This window comes from Taurulus bubalis (assembly GCF_910589615.1).
Source record: "Taurulus bubalis genome assembly, chromosome: 15".
Taxonomy (NCBI): domain Eukaryota; kingdom Metazoa; phylum Chordata; class Actinopteri; order Perciformes; family Cottidae; genus Taurulus; species Taurulus bubalis.
Window position 1 is genome coordinate 2,649,570 of NC_136603.1, and position 18,905 is coordinate 2,668,474.

Sequence of the window (18,905 nt, forward strand, 5' to 3'; positions counted from 1 at the left end):
ATACAGACACAATTAGGTGAAAATAGGCTAAAATGACTTGACTACTGCATGATCCAATAGCAGGGTCAAGTGAATGCATGAACCTTTTTCCATAAGACACCTCAAGCATGAATGACGATGCAGCTAAAATTACTGTTGAAGATAACCTTGCCATCTTTTTCAGTGCTGCCCTTGCTTCTGAGAAGGTCTAGAATTCCTGCTCGGATCTCTGGGGTGAAGGACTGGTAGAAGTGCTTTTTCGCTGTAAAGAAATTCAGGAGATGCTCTCCGGTCTGGCTGCTTGGGTCGAAGCACTCCGTGATGTCAAAGGTGTGGGGGCCGACGTGCTCCTCATATTTCAGACCCTCGCTCTTCAGGTAGGCAATGACCTCGGCTGATGAGCGGTACTCTGTGATGGTATCGACACTGAGCTCCTTCTTGTAAGTCTTCCACAGGATGTCCCAACTACAGTGAGCTGATATTAAATAAAGCCAAAAGAAATATATTGACAAACAACAACAAAACGTCGATACTACTTTGTTAGTCATGAGACTATTGAGCGTCTGAAGATCTTCAACAACAGTCAAGGCTCACCAGTCCTCAACAAACATCCAAGAGGACACGGTTCTTCCAGCACAGCATTAAATTAGCCCAATGGCTGGGTACATGAAGTAAGATGCAAATTGATGCAAGTTTTGCTCTTCAGTAAAGATTAAGAAACAGATGAAGGGTGGGAAGCAGTCTGGAAAATGTAGTTCTACTGACCTGCATTAACGATGATCATCAGCCTGCCGTTGTTCTTCAGAAGGCTACGGTAGAACTTGATGGTATCACCAAGGTTGTCCACAAAGTAGATCATCTGTTAAGGTAGTTGTGAGCAACCTTTCATTTGATGTTTTGGGTTGTGCTTAAAGCGTTTTCAAACACCGTAGTTCTGTCACGGGACACTCGTCAGTGGAAACCACATTATATGAATATTTAACATTTATCATTATGCACTTCTGCTGATGTGCTCCCACTGAGTTCCAGCAGCAGCCGAGGATTTAGGGGAAGCTAAATATATCTCATGGCATACACAGTGAGACCCATTCGGCATTACATCTCTTTTGTTATACCGTCGGTTTAAAAATGAAGTCACAATACCTGAACCATGTGTATGAAGTCAAATTCCTTCATATCTCCCTTAGCTTTGACTTGTTTTTCATAGCCCTCACTGCTCATCAAATGCCAAGCAAATGGGATCTTCTGAAGGTTGGTGGTCTTTGCAACCAAAGCTAGAAGTTGTACATGAAAAAAACAAAACAGATAATGCAGCCAACACAAGAAACAGTATTGTATGAGAGCATGCGATATAACAGATGACAATAGCTATAACCTAAAAGCAGATTATGATCAGATGATGACAAAGACACAAATCTAAAAATGATAAAACTAAATCACTCTGCGACATCCTGCATTTTGCGTACCTTTGAAGTTGTCTGTGAGTTGAGAGCTGCCCTCCACAATGTCAGTAGTGATCGGGACAGCAGGGAATGTAGACTGCAGCAGAGTGAGTATCTGGACATCCACCTCCCCTGGAAGAAACCAGGATATCTTCAGACTTTGGAAATCCATTGCCTCAGTGTAATGCTGCTATATTATGAAAACCTCATGCACCAAAATGTATTTGTTTTGGAATATTGCAAACATTCCTGAAACAACAAATTTCAGGTGGACCCGTCAAATATACAGTGGGGAAAAAAGTATTTAGTCGCCAATTGTGCAAGTTCTCCGATTTAAAAAGATGAGGCCTGTAATTTTCATCATAGGTACACTTCAACTATGAGAGACGGAATGGGGGGGAAGAATCCAGGAAATCTCACTGTAGGATTTTTAATGAATTCCTCTGTAAAATTAAAGCTGCGAGCAGCTGTGAGCAGGTCCTCGCTTATGCCGTCACATTTGGGGTAGCCGGCATGTCGTCAACTCGCCCAGTTCAAACAGTGCACACCGGTTTCAAGTATGAACATTTCACATACCAGTCTCTGCTTTTGGCAGGTGACAAGATTGAACATTCACATTGATGTTGAAGGTGCAGCGGACGGCGCTATTTACATCTCATGGTGACTAACTTGACTAATGGTGTTAAGAAAATGCCTGCTGAGTAAATTATTTCCCCAAAATGGCCTGTAAATGGGATGCAGTTTGGCTGATTTCCTTTGTCATAGCGCCACCCACTGGCTAATCTGAACATTTGTCATGTAGATGTCCTCAGGCATGGACCAGTATCATGTATGAGGAGCATTGGGGCAATAGCATCATGTATGGAGGAGTTACAACAGCTTTCACTCATATAGCGGTTAGCTCAAAGTAGGCGCGTCTTTGCGTCCCCGTAAACGTCAATTCCCACAAGCCATACTCCTGAGGGTCTTGATATCACTTTAGAACAGAATTTAAGTCGATTGTCTGAAATTTGTAGGAGGAGTAATATTTGGCGTAAATGCAAATATATGCTAAAATTAGCATAAATGGGCCAAAAATGGCAAATTGGCCGAAGTACTGTAGCGCCCTCTATTGTTCAAACTGGACGCCTGATTTATTGCAAGTTAGAGGATGTGATGTGCACATATACCCCAAGTTTGGAGTTGTTTGTCCAAATAGTTTTAATGTTATGAGTGTTTAAAAACAAGACACGCCCCTAAGAGTTTGATTGGTCGATATCTCCTCAACGCAATGAGATATCAAATAAATTTCAATGCAGCATTGATGATCCAGTGCCATTGATGATAACTACTAAGTTTGGTATGAAATGGAGCAGCTGGGACCAAAGGAACAAAGGCTACCATCAGTAACACACTACGCCGCCAGGGACTCAAATCCTTCAGGGCCAGACGTGTCCCCCTGCTCAAGCCAGTACATGTCCGGGCCCGTCTGAGGTTTGCGAGAGAGCATTTTGATGATCCAGAAGAGGATTGGGAGAATGTCATAGGAAACCAAAATAGAACTTGTTGGAAAAGAACACCATACCGACTGAAGCATGGGGTGGAAACATCATGCTTTGGGGCTGTTTTTCTGCAAAGGGACCAGGACGACTGATCCGTGTAAAGGAAAGAATGGAGCCATGTATCGTGAGATTTTGAGTGAAAACCTCCTTCCATCAGCAAGGGCATTGAAGATGAAACGTGGCTGGGTCTTTCAGCATGACAATGATCCCAAACACACCGCCGGGCAACAAAGGAGTGGCTTCGTAAGAAACATTTCAAGGTCCTGGAGTGGCCTAGCCAGTCTCCAGATCTCAACCCCGTAGAAAATTTTTGGAGGGAGTTGAAGGTCCGTGTTGCCCAGCAACAGCCCCAAAACATCACTGCTCTAGAGATCTGCATGGAGGAATGGGCCAAAATACCAGCAACAGTGTGTGAAAACCTTGTGAAGACTTATAGAAAACGTTGAACCTCTGTCATTGCCAACAAAGGGTATATAACAAAGTATTGAGATGAACTTTTGCTATTGACCAAATACTCATTTTCCACCATAATTTGCAAATAAATTCTTTAAAAATCAGACAGTGATTTTCTTTTCTCATTCTGTCTCTCATAGTTGAGGTATACCTATGACACGTACAGGCCTCTCATCTTTTTGACTGGGAGAACTTGCACAATTGGTGGCTGACTAAATACTTTTTCCCCACTGTATATGTGTTTGTGTGAGAAAGGTGTTGTTTGTTTCACAAACTTATCATTTTAGATGAGAACAATGACTTGGATGTTGCCTGTCCAAACATCCATGTACTCTATGATCTTCTAGTGTCAGCTATGAATTAATTCCCTGAGTCAAAGTCCGCAGAAATGCAGAGTTAAGGAAAGGGCTCAAAACGTCTGTAAGAGAGCCCACATAAACGCTCAATGATTTGACAAGGGGACGCCCTGAACCCTCATGGACTCTGCAGGAGCGCACCTTAAAGTCTGAGTGTTAAGATTGGGACTCTTTCTGGGAGCTTTCCCTCTTTCAGTGTAAGGCTGTCTGCGTATCTCAGTTCATTTTGTCTCATGCTCACTTGGTTTCCTGGTTTACAAACAGCTTTCTTATCAAAGCTCGCCTTTGTTCATTTCACTTGCCTGCCTGATGTCTTTTTATCTGGGTCCACATTTTGACCTTAAAGCTCATCACTGTTTATATGGGACAATTTTAATTGATAAACTCTAGGAATTAACATTAAAAACTTGGGGGGGGGGGGGGAATTAAATACATCATAAACACAACATAAACCACACGATAATGCAATCCCTTACACTCGCCCAGTTTGTAACGAGCCAAAGTGACCTCAACAAACCACAACATGTGTCCAAGCAACAGTTACCAGTTGTATCTCGTCACATACCTCCACCACTTCCAACACCAAGAACATCCAGGCTGCTTTTATCTAATCCGATTCTGCAACATATGAGAGATGGAAAGGTAAAAGGATAATTGTAATCAAACGCACATACTGTAAAGTTTAGTTATGTTGACTTCACGTTACATTCTTACACGGAAAATAAATAATCTAAAAACGTGTTCAAAACAATAGTTTCTTAACCCCCAGGTCCAATACCAGTAGCTTTTATATATACTGAAAATTACACATTCTAATTTCTTTTCTGATTTGTTCCTGTTGCTTTACCGACGTGCAGATGACATTTGAAATATTTCTATTGTGGTTGCAGATTGCTGGCCAGAGGGGGAATGTCCTGAAAAACAAGATCAGCAGTCAGAGCCCTTCCTCTGGTACGTTACCTTTTAAATTCTCCAGGCAGGAAGTTGTGAAGAAATTGGAAAACAGCCTTGTGCTCTTCCGAGTGTTGCATGTAGACCTGAAAGTTTTGCACAAAACCTCCCTGAAAACAAGTCGTCTTTGCTTCCTCAGCCATGACCGATTCCTGAAATGAGTTACACATGTCTTTGCGGGGGCACAACAAAATATGCAACACAAAAACCATCATAGTTATAATGTCGATATTATTTTAGTATAGAAATATAGGCACCTTTTAGGCATGTGTACATCACAAAACAGGCAGAACAAGAGATATTTAACTGCTCAAAAAAGTTACGATGGTGACCCCCACCCCCAAACAAATACATTCAACTTCAAGAGTGGCGAACTTTGACAGTAAGCTTAAAAAGATGGCCTCAAAGACAACAGGAGTCAGGGTCAGAAAAAAGGAAAAGAACGAAACCGCGAGATGATGCCCATGCGTCTCTTTCAGGTAAGTCCATGTTTAATCATTGTTAAATACGGGAAATGTGCGCTGCTAATGTAATGGTTAGCCTATGCATACACCTCGAACTAGCTGACGTTATTGCTAATGTTAGCAGGGCTCTCAAGTTTTGAAGACAGGCAAGAGTGACATATATCCCCCGGGAGCCGTTGACGGGGTGTGTGTATATATATATATATATATATATATATATATATATATATATATATATATATATATATATATATATATATATATATATCTCATAGTTGAAAAGGATGCATTATAAATGCAGCTAAAAAGGGAAAACTGTGCCACCTGCTGTTGTAAATTTGTACCTCCACTGTATATATACACCGCAAAGGACTGTGGGAAATCCTCAGTAACAAAGGATCCTTGTCAAGGTAATATGTCCAAATGTTTATAGAAAAGTTGTGTAAATAATATAAATGTGAGAGTTGAGAGGGCGTTAGTTGTAGTAAAGTTACTGTATTCACCTGGTTTTGTGTAAACTACTCGTTTTATTGTCAACATTAACGTCGCTAGTAGTTAGCTTATGCTAGCATGACGCTAGCGCGCGATGCTAACACAATGTCGTCTGTTTATACAGAAGCAGACTGTTACAAGTGTCCTTTGTCCTTGTCTTGAATGCAGGTATGTACAGTGTGTTGTTCTGGTGTTTTGTATTTCTCATGTTTTTAGAGATTTTCTGTTCCTTTTCATTTATTTTATTATGTAAAAGAAATCACTATACGATCACTGTTTAATGTTCACCGTATTTATTCTGTATAAATATTGTATTATTGCTCAGTAACAAAGGATCCTTGTCAAGAGGCAGACTGTTACAAGTGTCCTTTGTCCTCGTCTTGAATGCAGACACATGAATAAAACGGTGTTGAACCAAAGCAGCTTCAGGAGAGTCATATCAGCAGAAGACATCTCACAGTGGTTACATTAAAAATGTATATACGCCCCCAGGTCGGAACAACAGTTACAGGTTCTATCTCGTCACAACTTGCGGAGGCAGAGCTACCAACTCTGACGGTTTCGCCGTGAGAGTGGTGTGTGTTGAAGGTGCATAACAATAAGTTAAGTAACTGAACCTAAACTAACTCTGCCGGCCCAGGCGCAGTCACATGGTAATAAAACAGTATCAGTAAACTCCTTTAAAGGTTTACGTGTTGGTGCCATGCTGTCGAATCACTCAAAAGCAGCTCTGTCTGCGAGCGAGTGACGCAAGATCCCCTTAGTACCGGGGGCACAGAAAGAATGGAAAAAAAGAGAAAAATGTGTTTTATTTTGAAGTGAGCGGATACGTCCGTCTGTGCCTCTGAGCCTCTTAGTCTTGCCACATGTCAAGAGGCTACGTGATAACGTTACCCCCAAAATGAAACTTAAATGTACGTTTCAACTCTGCTGGAGAGCCGGTGTTCTGGATTAAATTAATGGCAGAATATCCTGAAAACCTGCAAGCAACATCCAAACTATGAATACATTACTGTTGTGTGCAGTAGCAAAGCTCCAAGAGTGTAAGGGATTGCATTATCGTGTTATATACACGTCAAGAAGCAGCTATATTTAAAGGTCAGAGGAAAATACACTACCTTGATTTTTATAATAAAGATACCATTGAAAATTTATTTAATGCAAAAAAAAAAAAATCTTCCTAGAGTTTATCAATTCAAATTGATTATCATAGTTGAAGCAGGTCAGTAGAACTGTGTTTTCCAGACTGCTTCCCACCCTTATTCATCATCTTAACCAGTTTCCATGTATTAATTTGCATTTTACTTAATATACTCAGCCCGATACTTACTCATTTAATTCTGTGCTGGAAGAACGGTGTCCTCTTGGATGTTTGTGTTGAGGACCGGTGAGCTCTTGACTGTTATTTAAGATCAGACAACCAATAGATCACAGCAGGAATTCTAGTGCAGCGCTGAAAAAGATGGCAAGATTATCTTTAACAGTGGTTTTAGCTGCATACGCATTCATGCTTGAGGTGTCTTATGGAAATAGCTTCATGCATTCACTTGACCCTGCAGTCGTCAGTCATTTTGTGCGTCAAACAGAAAACCAAAAGCACAACTCTGAGACAAAGATAATTACTTCACTGGGTACAGGCAGGGTCCAACACCGGGAGAGCAGTCCGTGCAGCAAACAAGTCCAAAAAGAGGCAGGCAGGGAATCACATGTCAGAACAGGCAGATCCGTAATCCAACCAAGGGAATGCTGGAGCGCTCGGTCGCAAAAGCACAAGTGAGGAGAACTAAATAGGGAGGGTCTAATGAGGGAAGGCTGCAGGTGAGAAGGGCGTGAGGCCCAGGAGAAGGAATGAGGGTTGATGAGGAGGGAGTGACTGACAAACAGAGTGAGGAGGGTGTGGAGCTGAACTGTGTCTGTCCTGGACAAACTGACTGGAAGATGAAGCAGTTTCAATAACCACACAACGGTGTTCATGTCATTGATATTTGCTTCATTATCTATTTCCATGTCAATTACTATTGGGCATATTTTTCATTGATTTGGGGGCAGAGTTAGCGCGTTACTGAGGTCTAGTAAAGTAGTGTAGTTACCAATATTTTGAGTGTAATGCGTTACTTTACTTCGTTACCTATAATAGTAATATCGTTCCTGTAATCCGTTACTTTGTAACTCGTTACCCCAACACTGTCAAAGAGCTATACATTAATTATAGGAAGATCCATTATCCACAGCTTTATCCACAGGGGTGTAGAAGAAGGGTTCATTATCAGAGAAGCCACAGCTGTAATGACACTCAGGCCCACTTACATAAGCATAATGTTTGCCTCTGTACACATAACAGGGTTTGGCAGGAGTTAAGCCCATCAGGTCACTGTGACCTGGCTCTTTCTAGCTAACCTTTTTAGCCCCATGCTGTTTCTGCTCGAAAATGTCATCCCCAAACTAAAAAGGGTGTATCTCTGCAACCACTAGGGCTGTTTGAATAATCTTGGTGTTATTATAAACATTTATAATTTGAGATGTTGTTCAGATGTGTAATTATCAGTCTATATGTTACTGGTTAAGAGTAAATGAAGATGGCACACAGCAAAAAATTTAAAGTTTTCAGGTCCGCCTAGAAAAAAAGCACTTTCAGGATGATTATTTCTTTGAAATGATGCATTCATAAGGTCTGAACTTCTCCCAAATAACACAATATGTGAACATTCTCTCTGCAAAGGTTGACTTTGAAAAAGTGAAGCAGAACAAAGTTAGAGAGGGTTTAGAACAGAGAACATTCAGGTGAGGACTCAAATGAGCATTTGAGCACATTCAATTCAATTCAGTTTATTTGTATAGCCCAACATCATAAATACAAGTTTGCCTCGGAGGGCTTTACAATCTCTTCAAACTGCTGAACGCCCATTATTATTATTCATTTCTTTATCTAAGGATGATTCAGAGCTGCTGAAGACAAACACAAGTTCATCATGTAGATCTCTGTTTGCTGTGAAAGCCCTTCAGGGTGAGGAGTAGTCCTGCAGAAAACGAGTTTAATGATAAAAGCAAACAGAAAGATCAACTGTCTATTCTAATGAGTAAAGTACAACACGGTGCTGCTGTGTTTGATAAGAAGGTTTTATTCTTCTTTTTTTACCATCCAACTGCCAACAATGATGAGCAACTGGTGCCACTCAGCAGTCCATGTGATTCAATCCAATCCAATTCAGTTTATTTGTATAGCCCAACATCACAAATACAAGTTTGCCTCGGAGGGCTTTACAATCTGTACACATGACATCCTCACATCGGATCAGGAAAAACTCCCCCAATAAAGATAGTAAAAACCCTTTCACAGGGAAAAAAAGGGGGAAGAAACCTGAGGGAGAGCAACAGAGGAGGATCCCTCTCCCCGGATGGACAGAAGCAATAGATGTCATGTGGCCAGAATGAATAACGTAACAGAGTTACAGCACATTCAATGAATGTGACAGAAATGATTCATATAATGAGTAGTATGCATGGTCCATGATCCAGATAACCACGATCCATTAAGCAGAAGGAGGTAGAGAGGAGGGGCATCCCAGGGGCAGTGGGAGGAGAAAGCAGGGCCATGGCAGCTGGCAGGACGGCTCCAGGCCAGTTGCATCAGCAGGGCCATGGTTGTATCAGCAGGCAGCCACGAATCCATGGAAAAAGAAAGTAGAGTTAGTAATGTGCATTGAAGAGACAATCATTTATCCAGAAGGAGAGAAAGAAGAGGTGAAGAGGAGGAGAGGAGGAGCGAAAAGTACCAAAGTAAGTACCACAAAGTACCAAAGTAAGTACCACAAAGTACCAAAGTAAGTACCACAAAGTACCACATTTGGGCACATGTGGGCACCATCTGTGCCATTTGAATTTTATCATGTACCAAACCATATATTGCACTTGTATATTACTTATGGTGATCAATACATCCAAATGCAGCATTTTCTTATGATTTTTTTATTAAATAAAATAAGCACACAAATTAACTGAATTAACAGATTTTATTTTTATCAAAAAAATAATCACAAGTATCTCGTCGTTGGTCAGGTACCGCCTGTATCTGGCCGCCATTGTGATCAAATATTTGCAAAAAGCACTTATAAATCGCGAACCAACCCAAGCTGCTGCTGTGATCTACTTGCTGCTGCGCGGTGACCTCGTGTGACCTCGTGTGACCTCGTGCGTCATGGCCAGGGTCTTCTAGCAGGCGGCTCCTGCGGGACCTGATGGTGCGCTCTAGCTCAGTGGGGGATGGGCCGATTTCAGAAAACGACACCTCTTTGGAAAGGTCAGAGCCAGTAGAATTAAGACAAGATTGACAGCACTGGGAGCCAATAGAATCCAGAAAGGCGTCGTCATTTGTGAAAAGTGAAATCCGAGAAGTTGAACGTAGCTTCCCTAGACCTGGTCCCACGTTGCCTCTGCATGTCCAGGATGGCGTTTGTTACAGGATTTAGTCTGCTGTATAAATGTCAGTGACACAAGGCGTCACTTTTAAAGAGCATTAAGGGGCCGTTCACACCAGACGCGACTCTCAAAAACGTGTCGCTAGCAAAACCATTTTCCTATGGTACGGCGCGCCTTTTTAATGCGCGCTTTTTAAATGCCGCGCGACGCGTTTTCTAGAGTTTTTTTCGGCGCTCTTAAAAGTTGAAATATTCTCAACTTTAAGCGCCTTCCGCGGAGTCGCAGAGATTGCATTTCACATGTTTTTACTTAAACACAGTAAGCCACGTAAAGAACAAAGAGTGGCACATGCATAGGCTCAGAAACAGATATAAATAAAAAAGGAGGAGTCCATATGAGGATGTTCACATGCAGCGCAGCAAGAGAGATAGAGAGGGAGAAAGTGAGAGACTCACGTGAATGAGACTGCAATTGTTTTTAGCTGTTTTGTAACTCTTCCAATTTGGATCTAAAAAATGTAAGGGGCTTCTGACTTGCACTGGCATGCTTGGTGTTCAGGTGGCGGCGCAAATAAGAGGCTTCAGACAGCTGTTAGCCAGAACCTCACTGCACAACACGCACTGTGGCTTCAGGCAATCTGCATTCCAATCCAAGTGAAGCCCAGACCCAGATAATTGTCATCATAATTCCTCTTTTTTCCCCAGTCTGATGCTCACTCTCGTTTCCTCTTTCTTCACCTTGACTCTTCGATGGGTCTCTGTGCTCCCGGTTTGTCTGATATCTCTTCCTCCTTCTCGGTCTCCTCCGTCTCCTCTTCCTCCGACTCCCGGTGATTTCTTCTCCCGGTCTCTCCCCAGCACCTCTCTGTTTCTCTCCCTCCGGCTCCTCCCTCTCTCTCTCTGTCCCTCTCCTCTTTTATGACTGACAGCTTCAGATGTCCCACCTGACAGCTTCCTGATTTCAGCCAGTTTAACATATTTTCATGGATGTTGCTGAATGAATGAAGCTAAGCTAGCTAGCGTGTACGTAAAAGACAGTCTGGGCCGGACCGGAAGTGCATCTATTTATTCAATTGCACGTTTTTAATTTTAAATTTAAATCTTACAAAGGGACATTTTATAATTAAAAAATCCTACTTAATTTTACAATTATATTACATGACATTAATTACATTACATGTTCAATTACATTTTACACTGTTACAAGTGTCCTTTGTCCTCGTCTTGAATGCAGACACATGAATAAAACGGTGTTGAACCAAAGCAGCTTCAGGAGAGTCATATCAGCAGAAGACATCTCACAGTGGTTATTTTAAAAATGTATATACGCCCCCAGGTCGGAACAAGAGTTACAGGTTCTATCTCGTCACATACCTCTGCAACTTGCAGAGGTATGTTCCCATATGTTCCCGTGGAAGCGAGGACATATGGGTACATACCTCTGCAACTTGCAAATATAATGCGTTTATACTATCAATATAGTACGTCCCAATATACGTCCCATCAAAATACCACAATACAAGGCAAATTGAAGTACTCTTCCTTTATTTTACCCTATAGAACTTCTCAAACAAAAACGGGTATCATGGGGGACCCTAAAAAAAGGCTCAATCGTGTGAAAAATGTGGGAATCGTCAAGGAAACATGATTATAAATATAAATAATGGAACTATGAACTTGTTCTCTGGTCCACACGTTCCGGGGACATGTGAGCCTTGTCCGGTGAAGGCACCGTCTCCCCTCAGTGGTAACATCCACCCAAAATTGTTGTACCACTAACGTTGGTTATATTTTACCCGAACATGTGGCTTTTCAAAAAAACAGGGATTGGAGCAGAGAGACTACCTTTGATGACGCCAGTGAGCAGCATGAAGACACACAAGGACCCGCGCAACTTAGACAAAAGCAACAATGAAAATTACGTAATCACAATCACACGGGTAAAAATCACCCGACGTTAGTGTTGTAGGGTTAAGAGTGACCGTTTAAAACTGTACAATGTATCATTTAAAGTAATGTAACACGCTGTTGGCATGTGGGAAATGCCTTGTTTCACATGATCAATGCTGTTTCCTGCAGTTATTTTGTATTGATACCAATTATTATTTCTTGAGTTGATCTGTGCTTGTGCAAAATAAAAAGGGATTGATTGTGATTTTTTTTTTTTATCCCAACACATTTTGTTTAAGTGTCATGAACCACAAAATGGGAAGTTCAGAGTTTTGATCAGCTTCTGACATCAGCCTCATATTCCATCATGATAGCATTTTTAATGGGCTACAGCTGGCAGCCTGTGCTACCAACCTTATCACAATGTTGCTCCCATTGGATCATATTACATTAGAAACATAAAGATAAATTGAATGTTTCATTTTCCATGGAGATTGAGCTGTTAAGTTTGATCAAATAGACGCAATAGACTTAAATACAAGGATGATTAGACAAATACAAGCAGTGTTGGGGTAACGAGTTACAAAGTAACGGATTACAGTAACGTAATTACTTTTATAGGTAACGAAGTAAAGTAACACATTACACTCAACACATTGGTAGCTACACTACTTTACTAGACCTCAGTAACGCACGTTCCTGCGTTACTCAAGACATGTTTACCAGTCCGAAAAGTTCTCTTTTAGCGGCGCGCGAGTCACACGACACTTCCTGATGAACAGCCAATCACAGGTACGTCCCAAGTCTCTACACGCATCCCCGCTTCCCTCAACCAAGAGAAGACGCGAGGAAATATGTTTTAATAGACATGAGACGTCCTTTCCTCTGAAGCGTCACGTGAAGCGACGTAGGTTTCTGATGACTGACCGACTGACAGCGGATCACATCTGATCACATCTGATCACATCTGATCACATCTGATCACATCTGATCAGCTGTTAGTCGCTTTAACAGCTGACGGAGTTTTGTCCGGAGAGTTTTTAGCAAACATTCCAATAAAAATGCACTTAAAATAGTTGATTTAATGGCGTTAAACTACTACTCACATTAATAAAGACACAGGTATCATGAGTGTCAGAGTGGAGATGTTTTCTCTGTCGTCTGTTACCGTTTAATAATCTGCATTGAGTATTTATATACTGTGATGTGTCCTGCTTATACGCGCAGGATCCATTTCTACTGGCGGAATGAGTCTGATTGTGACATCATTATAAAATAACCCACAGTATAAATATAGTTTCTCTTCATTACGTGTAAAAAGCGTTTCCTCTCTCCAGCTCTCTGATTTTAATGACATGCATAATACAAGTTATTGAGGGAAACAACAAATACAATCTTAGAAGACAGTAGTTTGTGGTTCAAACCTACAATGAACATATTTGAACCAGATGGTGAATAATTTAACAGATTAAATATATAACTTGAGTTTAATCTGTGATCGTCTTCACTCTAGTATGAACCTCCAGCGATCAGTCCGCTCAGCTGCAGCGTCCAGTCACCAAAAGTACCATTTATGTTTCTATCTTTCTTAAACCACTACAATGATTCCTATAACAAGCTGGTTTTGTTCTTAAACATTTGGTTTAGTGGGGTCTCATGTTTCAAAAGCCTGTTTTCAATGTGTTCTGCTGTTTGACCTGAATGTCCCCACCATGCACAGCCTCTTGGATCCTGTTGGTTGTTGATTTTAAAGTGAGGCATATTTCTTTGGTCAGACAGTGTGAACAGGGTTAATGTTCCTTCAAGTTAACGGCTGAGTTTTATGTGCCATTTTGTTTTACATGTTTACAATACACTATGTGGAAAGGCTAAGAGACGCCCTTTATTGAAAATAAGGTGATGAAAGGGCCATGATGTTTGTCCAGGTATCTTTACGGTTAATTTGGACATTTGCATAAAAAAATGGAAAGTAAAGTAACTAGTAGTGAAGTTACTTTTCAAATGCAGTAACTAGTAAAGTAATCTAGTTACAATTTTCTTTTTCTGAGTAACTACCCCAACACTGAATACAATATGTATATGTGGATCACCTTCACTCTGCAGCAATCCCTGCAATTACATCCAATGCTGCAATATTAACTGTACAATTAAACTCAACTTAAAAAAAGAAGTTGAAAGCTACATGGAAACAAACATTTAAGTACATTGTTTAAATTGAAAACATATTTTCCAGTCTTTCCACTGATATGACTACACACAATTAAAAATAAGATTTGGTCTCAACAACCACATTATTTTCATAAGCTCCAGGTGTCCATGACCAACAGGCAGCTGCACACTTTCCATATGTTGGAAGTGCATCATGATAAGTGGATAAAAGATACAAGGTCTTCTCCAAAAAACCTGAAAAACACGAGAACAGTCATGCCATGATAGATTCATCATGAATACAACCAAATACTCAATCATTAGTGGAATTATTCCTATTGCATACACAGCTGTGACCTGATCACCACCTGCAGGTGAGCTGGATCTGATGAAGTGGGATGCTTTTGGACAGACCTCTGAACCCAAACTTATAGTGAGAGTGAATTTTGTGAGAGATGTAAAAGTGTGTGTGTGTGTGTGTGTGTGTGTGTGTGTGTGTGTGTGTGTGTGTGTGTGTGTGTGTGTGTGTGTGTGTGTGTTTCATTATGATGTTGACTTTCCATTCTCGTACACGGAAAATAAATAATCTAAAAACGTGCAAACGTTCAAAACTATTTAGTTTCTTAACCCTCAGGTCCAATACCAGTAGCTTTTATATATAAATATAAACAAATATATTTGTATATATATATTAATAGTTAAAACACATTATATTTGCAAGTTGCAGAGGTATGTGACGAGATAGAACCGGTAACTGTTGTTCTGACCCAGGGGCGTAATATATATATATATATATATATATATATATATATATATATATATATATATATATATATATATATATATATATATATATATACACAACGGCTCCCGGGGGATATATGTCACTCTTGCCTGTCTTCAAAACTTGAGAGCCCTGCTAACATTAGCAATAACGTCAGCTAGTTCGAGGTGTATGCATAGGCTAACCATTACATTAGCAGCGTATTTAACAATGATTAAACATGGACCTCCAAACATTTTCTACGGGGTTGAGATCTGGAGACTGGCTAGGCCACTCCAGGACCTTGAACTGTTTCTTACGAAGCCACTCCTTTGTTGCCCGGCGGTGTGTTTGGGATCATTGTCATGCTGAAAGACCCAGCCACGTTTCATCTTCAATGCCCTTGCTGATGGAAGGAGGTTTTCACTCAAAATCTCACGATACATGGCTCCATTCTTTCCTTTACACGGATCAGTCGTCCTGGTCCCTTTGCAGAAAAACAGCCCCAAAGCATGACGTTTCCACCCCATGCTTCAGTCGGTATGGTGTTCTTCTTTTCCAACAAGTTCTATTTTGGTTTCCTATGACATTCTCCCAATCCTCTTCTGGATCATCAAAATGCTCTCTCGCAAACCTCAGACGGGCCCGGACATGTACTGGCTTGAGCAGGGGGACACGTCTGGCCCTGAAGGATCTGAGTCCCTGGCGGCGCAGTGTGTTACTGATGGTAGCCTTTGTTCCTTTGGTCCCAGCTCTCTGCAGGTCATTCACTAGGTCCCCCTGTGTGGTTCTGGGATTTTTGTTCACTGTTCTTGTGATCATTTTGACCCCACGGGGTGAGATCTTGGGTGGAGCCCCAGATGATGTCCAGATACTCACTCTGCTGCAGTCTACTGTGTGTGTGTGTGTGTGTGTGTGTGTGTGTGTGTGTGTGTGTGTGTGTGTGTGTGTGTGTGTGTGCGTGCGTGCGTGCGTGTGTGTGTGTGTGTGTGTGTGTGTGCGTGCGTGTGTGTGTGTGTGTGTGTGTGTGTGTGTGTGTGTGCTGTTCACCAGCCTGATGGCCTGCGGGTAGAAACTGTTTGTCAGTCTCGTGGTTCTAGACTTCAGACTCCTGTACCTGTAACTCTACCTCAGTACATGATGTGAATACTTCAGTACAGTACCTGTAACTCTACCTCAGTACATGATGTGAATACTACAGTACCTGTAACTCTACCTCAGTACATGATGTGAATACTGCAGTACAGTACCTGTAACTCTACCTCAGTACATGATGTGAATACTACAGTACCTGTAACTCTACCTCAGTACATGATGTGAATACTTCAGTACCTGTAACTCTACCTCAGTATATGTGAATACTTCAGTACAGTACCTGTAACTCTACCTCAGTACATGATGTGAATACTTCAGTACCTGTAACTCTACCTCAGTATATGTGAATACTTCAGTACAGTACCTGTAACTCTACCTCAGTACATGATGTGAATACTGCAGTACAGTACCTGTAATATATATATATATATATATATATATATATATATATATATATATATATATATATATATATATATATATAATATGGATCCTGCATTGGTTTTATTTTATATTTCACATGTTTTTTACATGTTGTGAAAGTGTTCGACATCTAAAAACAGAAAGCCATGCACGGCATCTTTTTAGATTTAAAATCTCTCACATGTGAATCCAATTTTGCAGCGACAGCAAAGCTGCACGTTGCATGTCAAACGCAACATGTGATTTCAGGGGAGGAACCTCCTGGTTTCATGATGTTTTTTTAGTTTTTTTTGTCCTGCATTTACTCACCTGACGCACCAGGTGGTCTCAACCTCTGATTGGATGACTAGAGGAATAAAACCAGCAGGACCCCCAACAGGTTTCAGTGGATATCTGTGAAGAAACGGCGCCATCTTCTGGTGGCAACCTCAACGACAGCGACATCACTCTTTGCTCCAAGTTGCATTTTAATCTCATTTGGCTTTGTTTCTACTTTGTCTGACTCCGGTTCAGACGGCACCTGAAGGCACTTGGTGAAGTTAATTAGTTCATTAGTTAATGAGTTCATTAGTTAATTAGTTCATTAGTTAATGAGTTCATTAGCTCGTGTGCAGATACGCAGAACCGTGTGCACCCATAGCACTGATACCGGAAGAGAGCCCAACATACTCATCCGCTACTTCCTAAGTAGACAGGGCATGCAAGGAATGTGCTGACATCTAGTGTGCATCCTAGTTCATTTTACAAGTTTTAAAACTGGTCTGTTTTACAGTTCATTTAGGATGAATACATGCAGGGAGAGTCTTAAGCTTCAATAAGTGTGTCTTGGAAACTGCTACTGCTACCGTCTTCTCCTGTCAGCTGACGTGTTGGTAAATGGTAAACGGACTTGTACTTGTACTTGTACTTGTACTTGTACTTGTACTGCGCTTTTCTAGTCTCCCGACCACTCAAAGTGCTTTTTTAACACCGGGTGACATCATTCACCCATTCACACCCATGGCAGTGGCTCAACATTCACACACCGAAGGCCCCCTGTTGTTCCGAGAAATGATTCCCATAAAAACACTTCAAATAATAATTTGTCATACGAGTGCAATAGATGAAGGTCCCAGGGGCAGCGACACTTCCTCCACTACTTTGACTCCTTCCAGCATATAGCTTTAGCTTTCTGGCTAGTAGCTGTGTCAAAGGGTTCTAGAGAAAACCACAAATATCTCCCGTCGCATCTGAGGTCTGTCCTATTTACTGGAGTCATGAACAACATTTCCATTGCACAAGAATCGCTCAGGGTCACAAGGTAGATGGAGTGAATGGATTGTGAAAAAAACGCATGGAAATACAAATTAATGGTCTTTTTTTTTTTCTTTGACAAGTGACCATTGTATAAGCAGGATAATACCCCTTAAGGAGTCCATTATCAGAGATTAACGGACTCCGCAGAGGCGATTGGCTCCTTTCTCTTGTCTCTATTTAGACTTTCAGTCTCGTATTATTCTCTTGTTTGCATTGGAGGAAATGGGCACTGCGCAGATCTTCCAGAGTAACATGCCATATGTCTGCAATAAGCAGAAGGACATTTAAAAAGCGAGTGACATTAGTTTCAGAGTGGAATAATTCGTAGCGCTCACAGCGCTGAGAAGTCCCCATCACTGGGTAAAACACAGCCCAGTTATTTTTCATTGACACTTTCCCTTGAAAGTCAGTGCAGTAATGCAGTCTGCAGGAACCTCCTCTCCACCAGGCGGTGCTGCCGCTGGCCGACACAGATTGTGTTTTCCTTCCCTGCAGGTTATTGGCGTCCCAATAAAATGATCTGGAACTCGGAGTAATCACGTCCTCATTCTTGTCGCTCGGATGCGTTGTGCGTCCGTCCGTAAAAACACACACCGGAGACGAGTTTGGATGAGGTCTACACATGGAGGTTGCCTCGAGCGATATTCGAATTACATCTCAATCTAATGGATATCCATGGATCCATTCATATTACGGAAAACCCAACCCAATTACATGCTCAGCCCAGAGATATGCATGATGGATCCTCTTCATAAGCTTTGAACTCACAGAATCTGAATGGAACCGCTGAGAGTTTCTTCCACTGGCGCATTATTCTGATTTATAAACACAGGTTGATGTTTCATGAACTGATTCTTCTCTTAGTCGGTTTAACTTTCATGCTTTATTTACAGCAACACAACAAATGACTGTTTACATCTACGCCAAAATACTCTCCTATCATCATTTTTTACAAATGTTTTAGCTCTGGAAACACATTCCTCGTATTCTTCTCGATGTCCAGGCCCCAAAATTCTGAACACAGAATCTCTAAACTCATAAAAAAAAAGGTTGACAAGTTTGTGAGCTTCATGAACATATATTTAGTTTCTCTCCTCTTTTACCACATTTATAAGAAAAACTATTCATAAACTAACTCATTTTAGTTTAATTTTACTTTAAATTGGTTTCTTTTTATTTCGTTTCAGTCCAGTCTTC

The 18,905-nt window shown here is 41.1% G+C and overlaps 1 protein-coding gene across 1 annotated transcript; it reads right to left on the reverse strand.

The window, feature by feature from the left end:
• LOC306747634 (histamine N-methyltransferase A-like) lies at positions 1-4,803 on the reverse strand. The gene is made up of 6 exons (XM_079230703.1): positions 4,732-4,803; positions 4,337-4,389; positions 1,446-1,553; positions 1,123-1,253; positions 745-838; positions 1-454 (listed from the first exon to the last, which is right to left on the reverse strand). Exons 1-6 carry the CDS (start codon positions 4,800-4,802, stop codon positions 102-104), a joined length of 810 nt encoding a protein of 269 aa, XP_079086829.1. The 5' UTR covers position 4,803; the 3' UTR covers positions 1-101.
• Between the last annotated feature and the right edge of the window lie 14,102 nt (positions 4,804-18,905).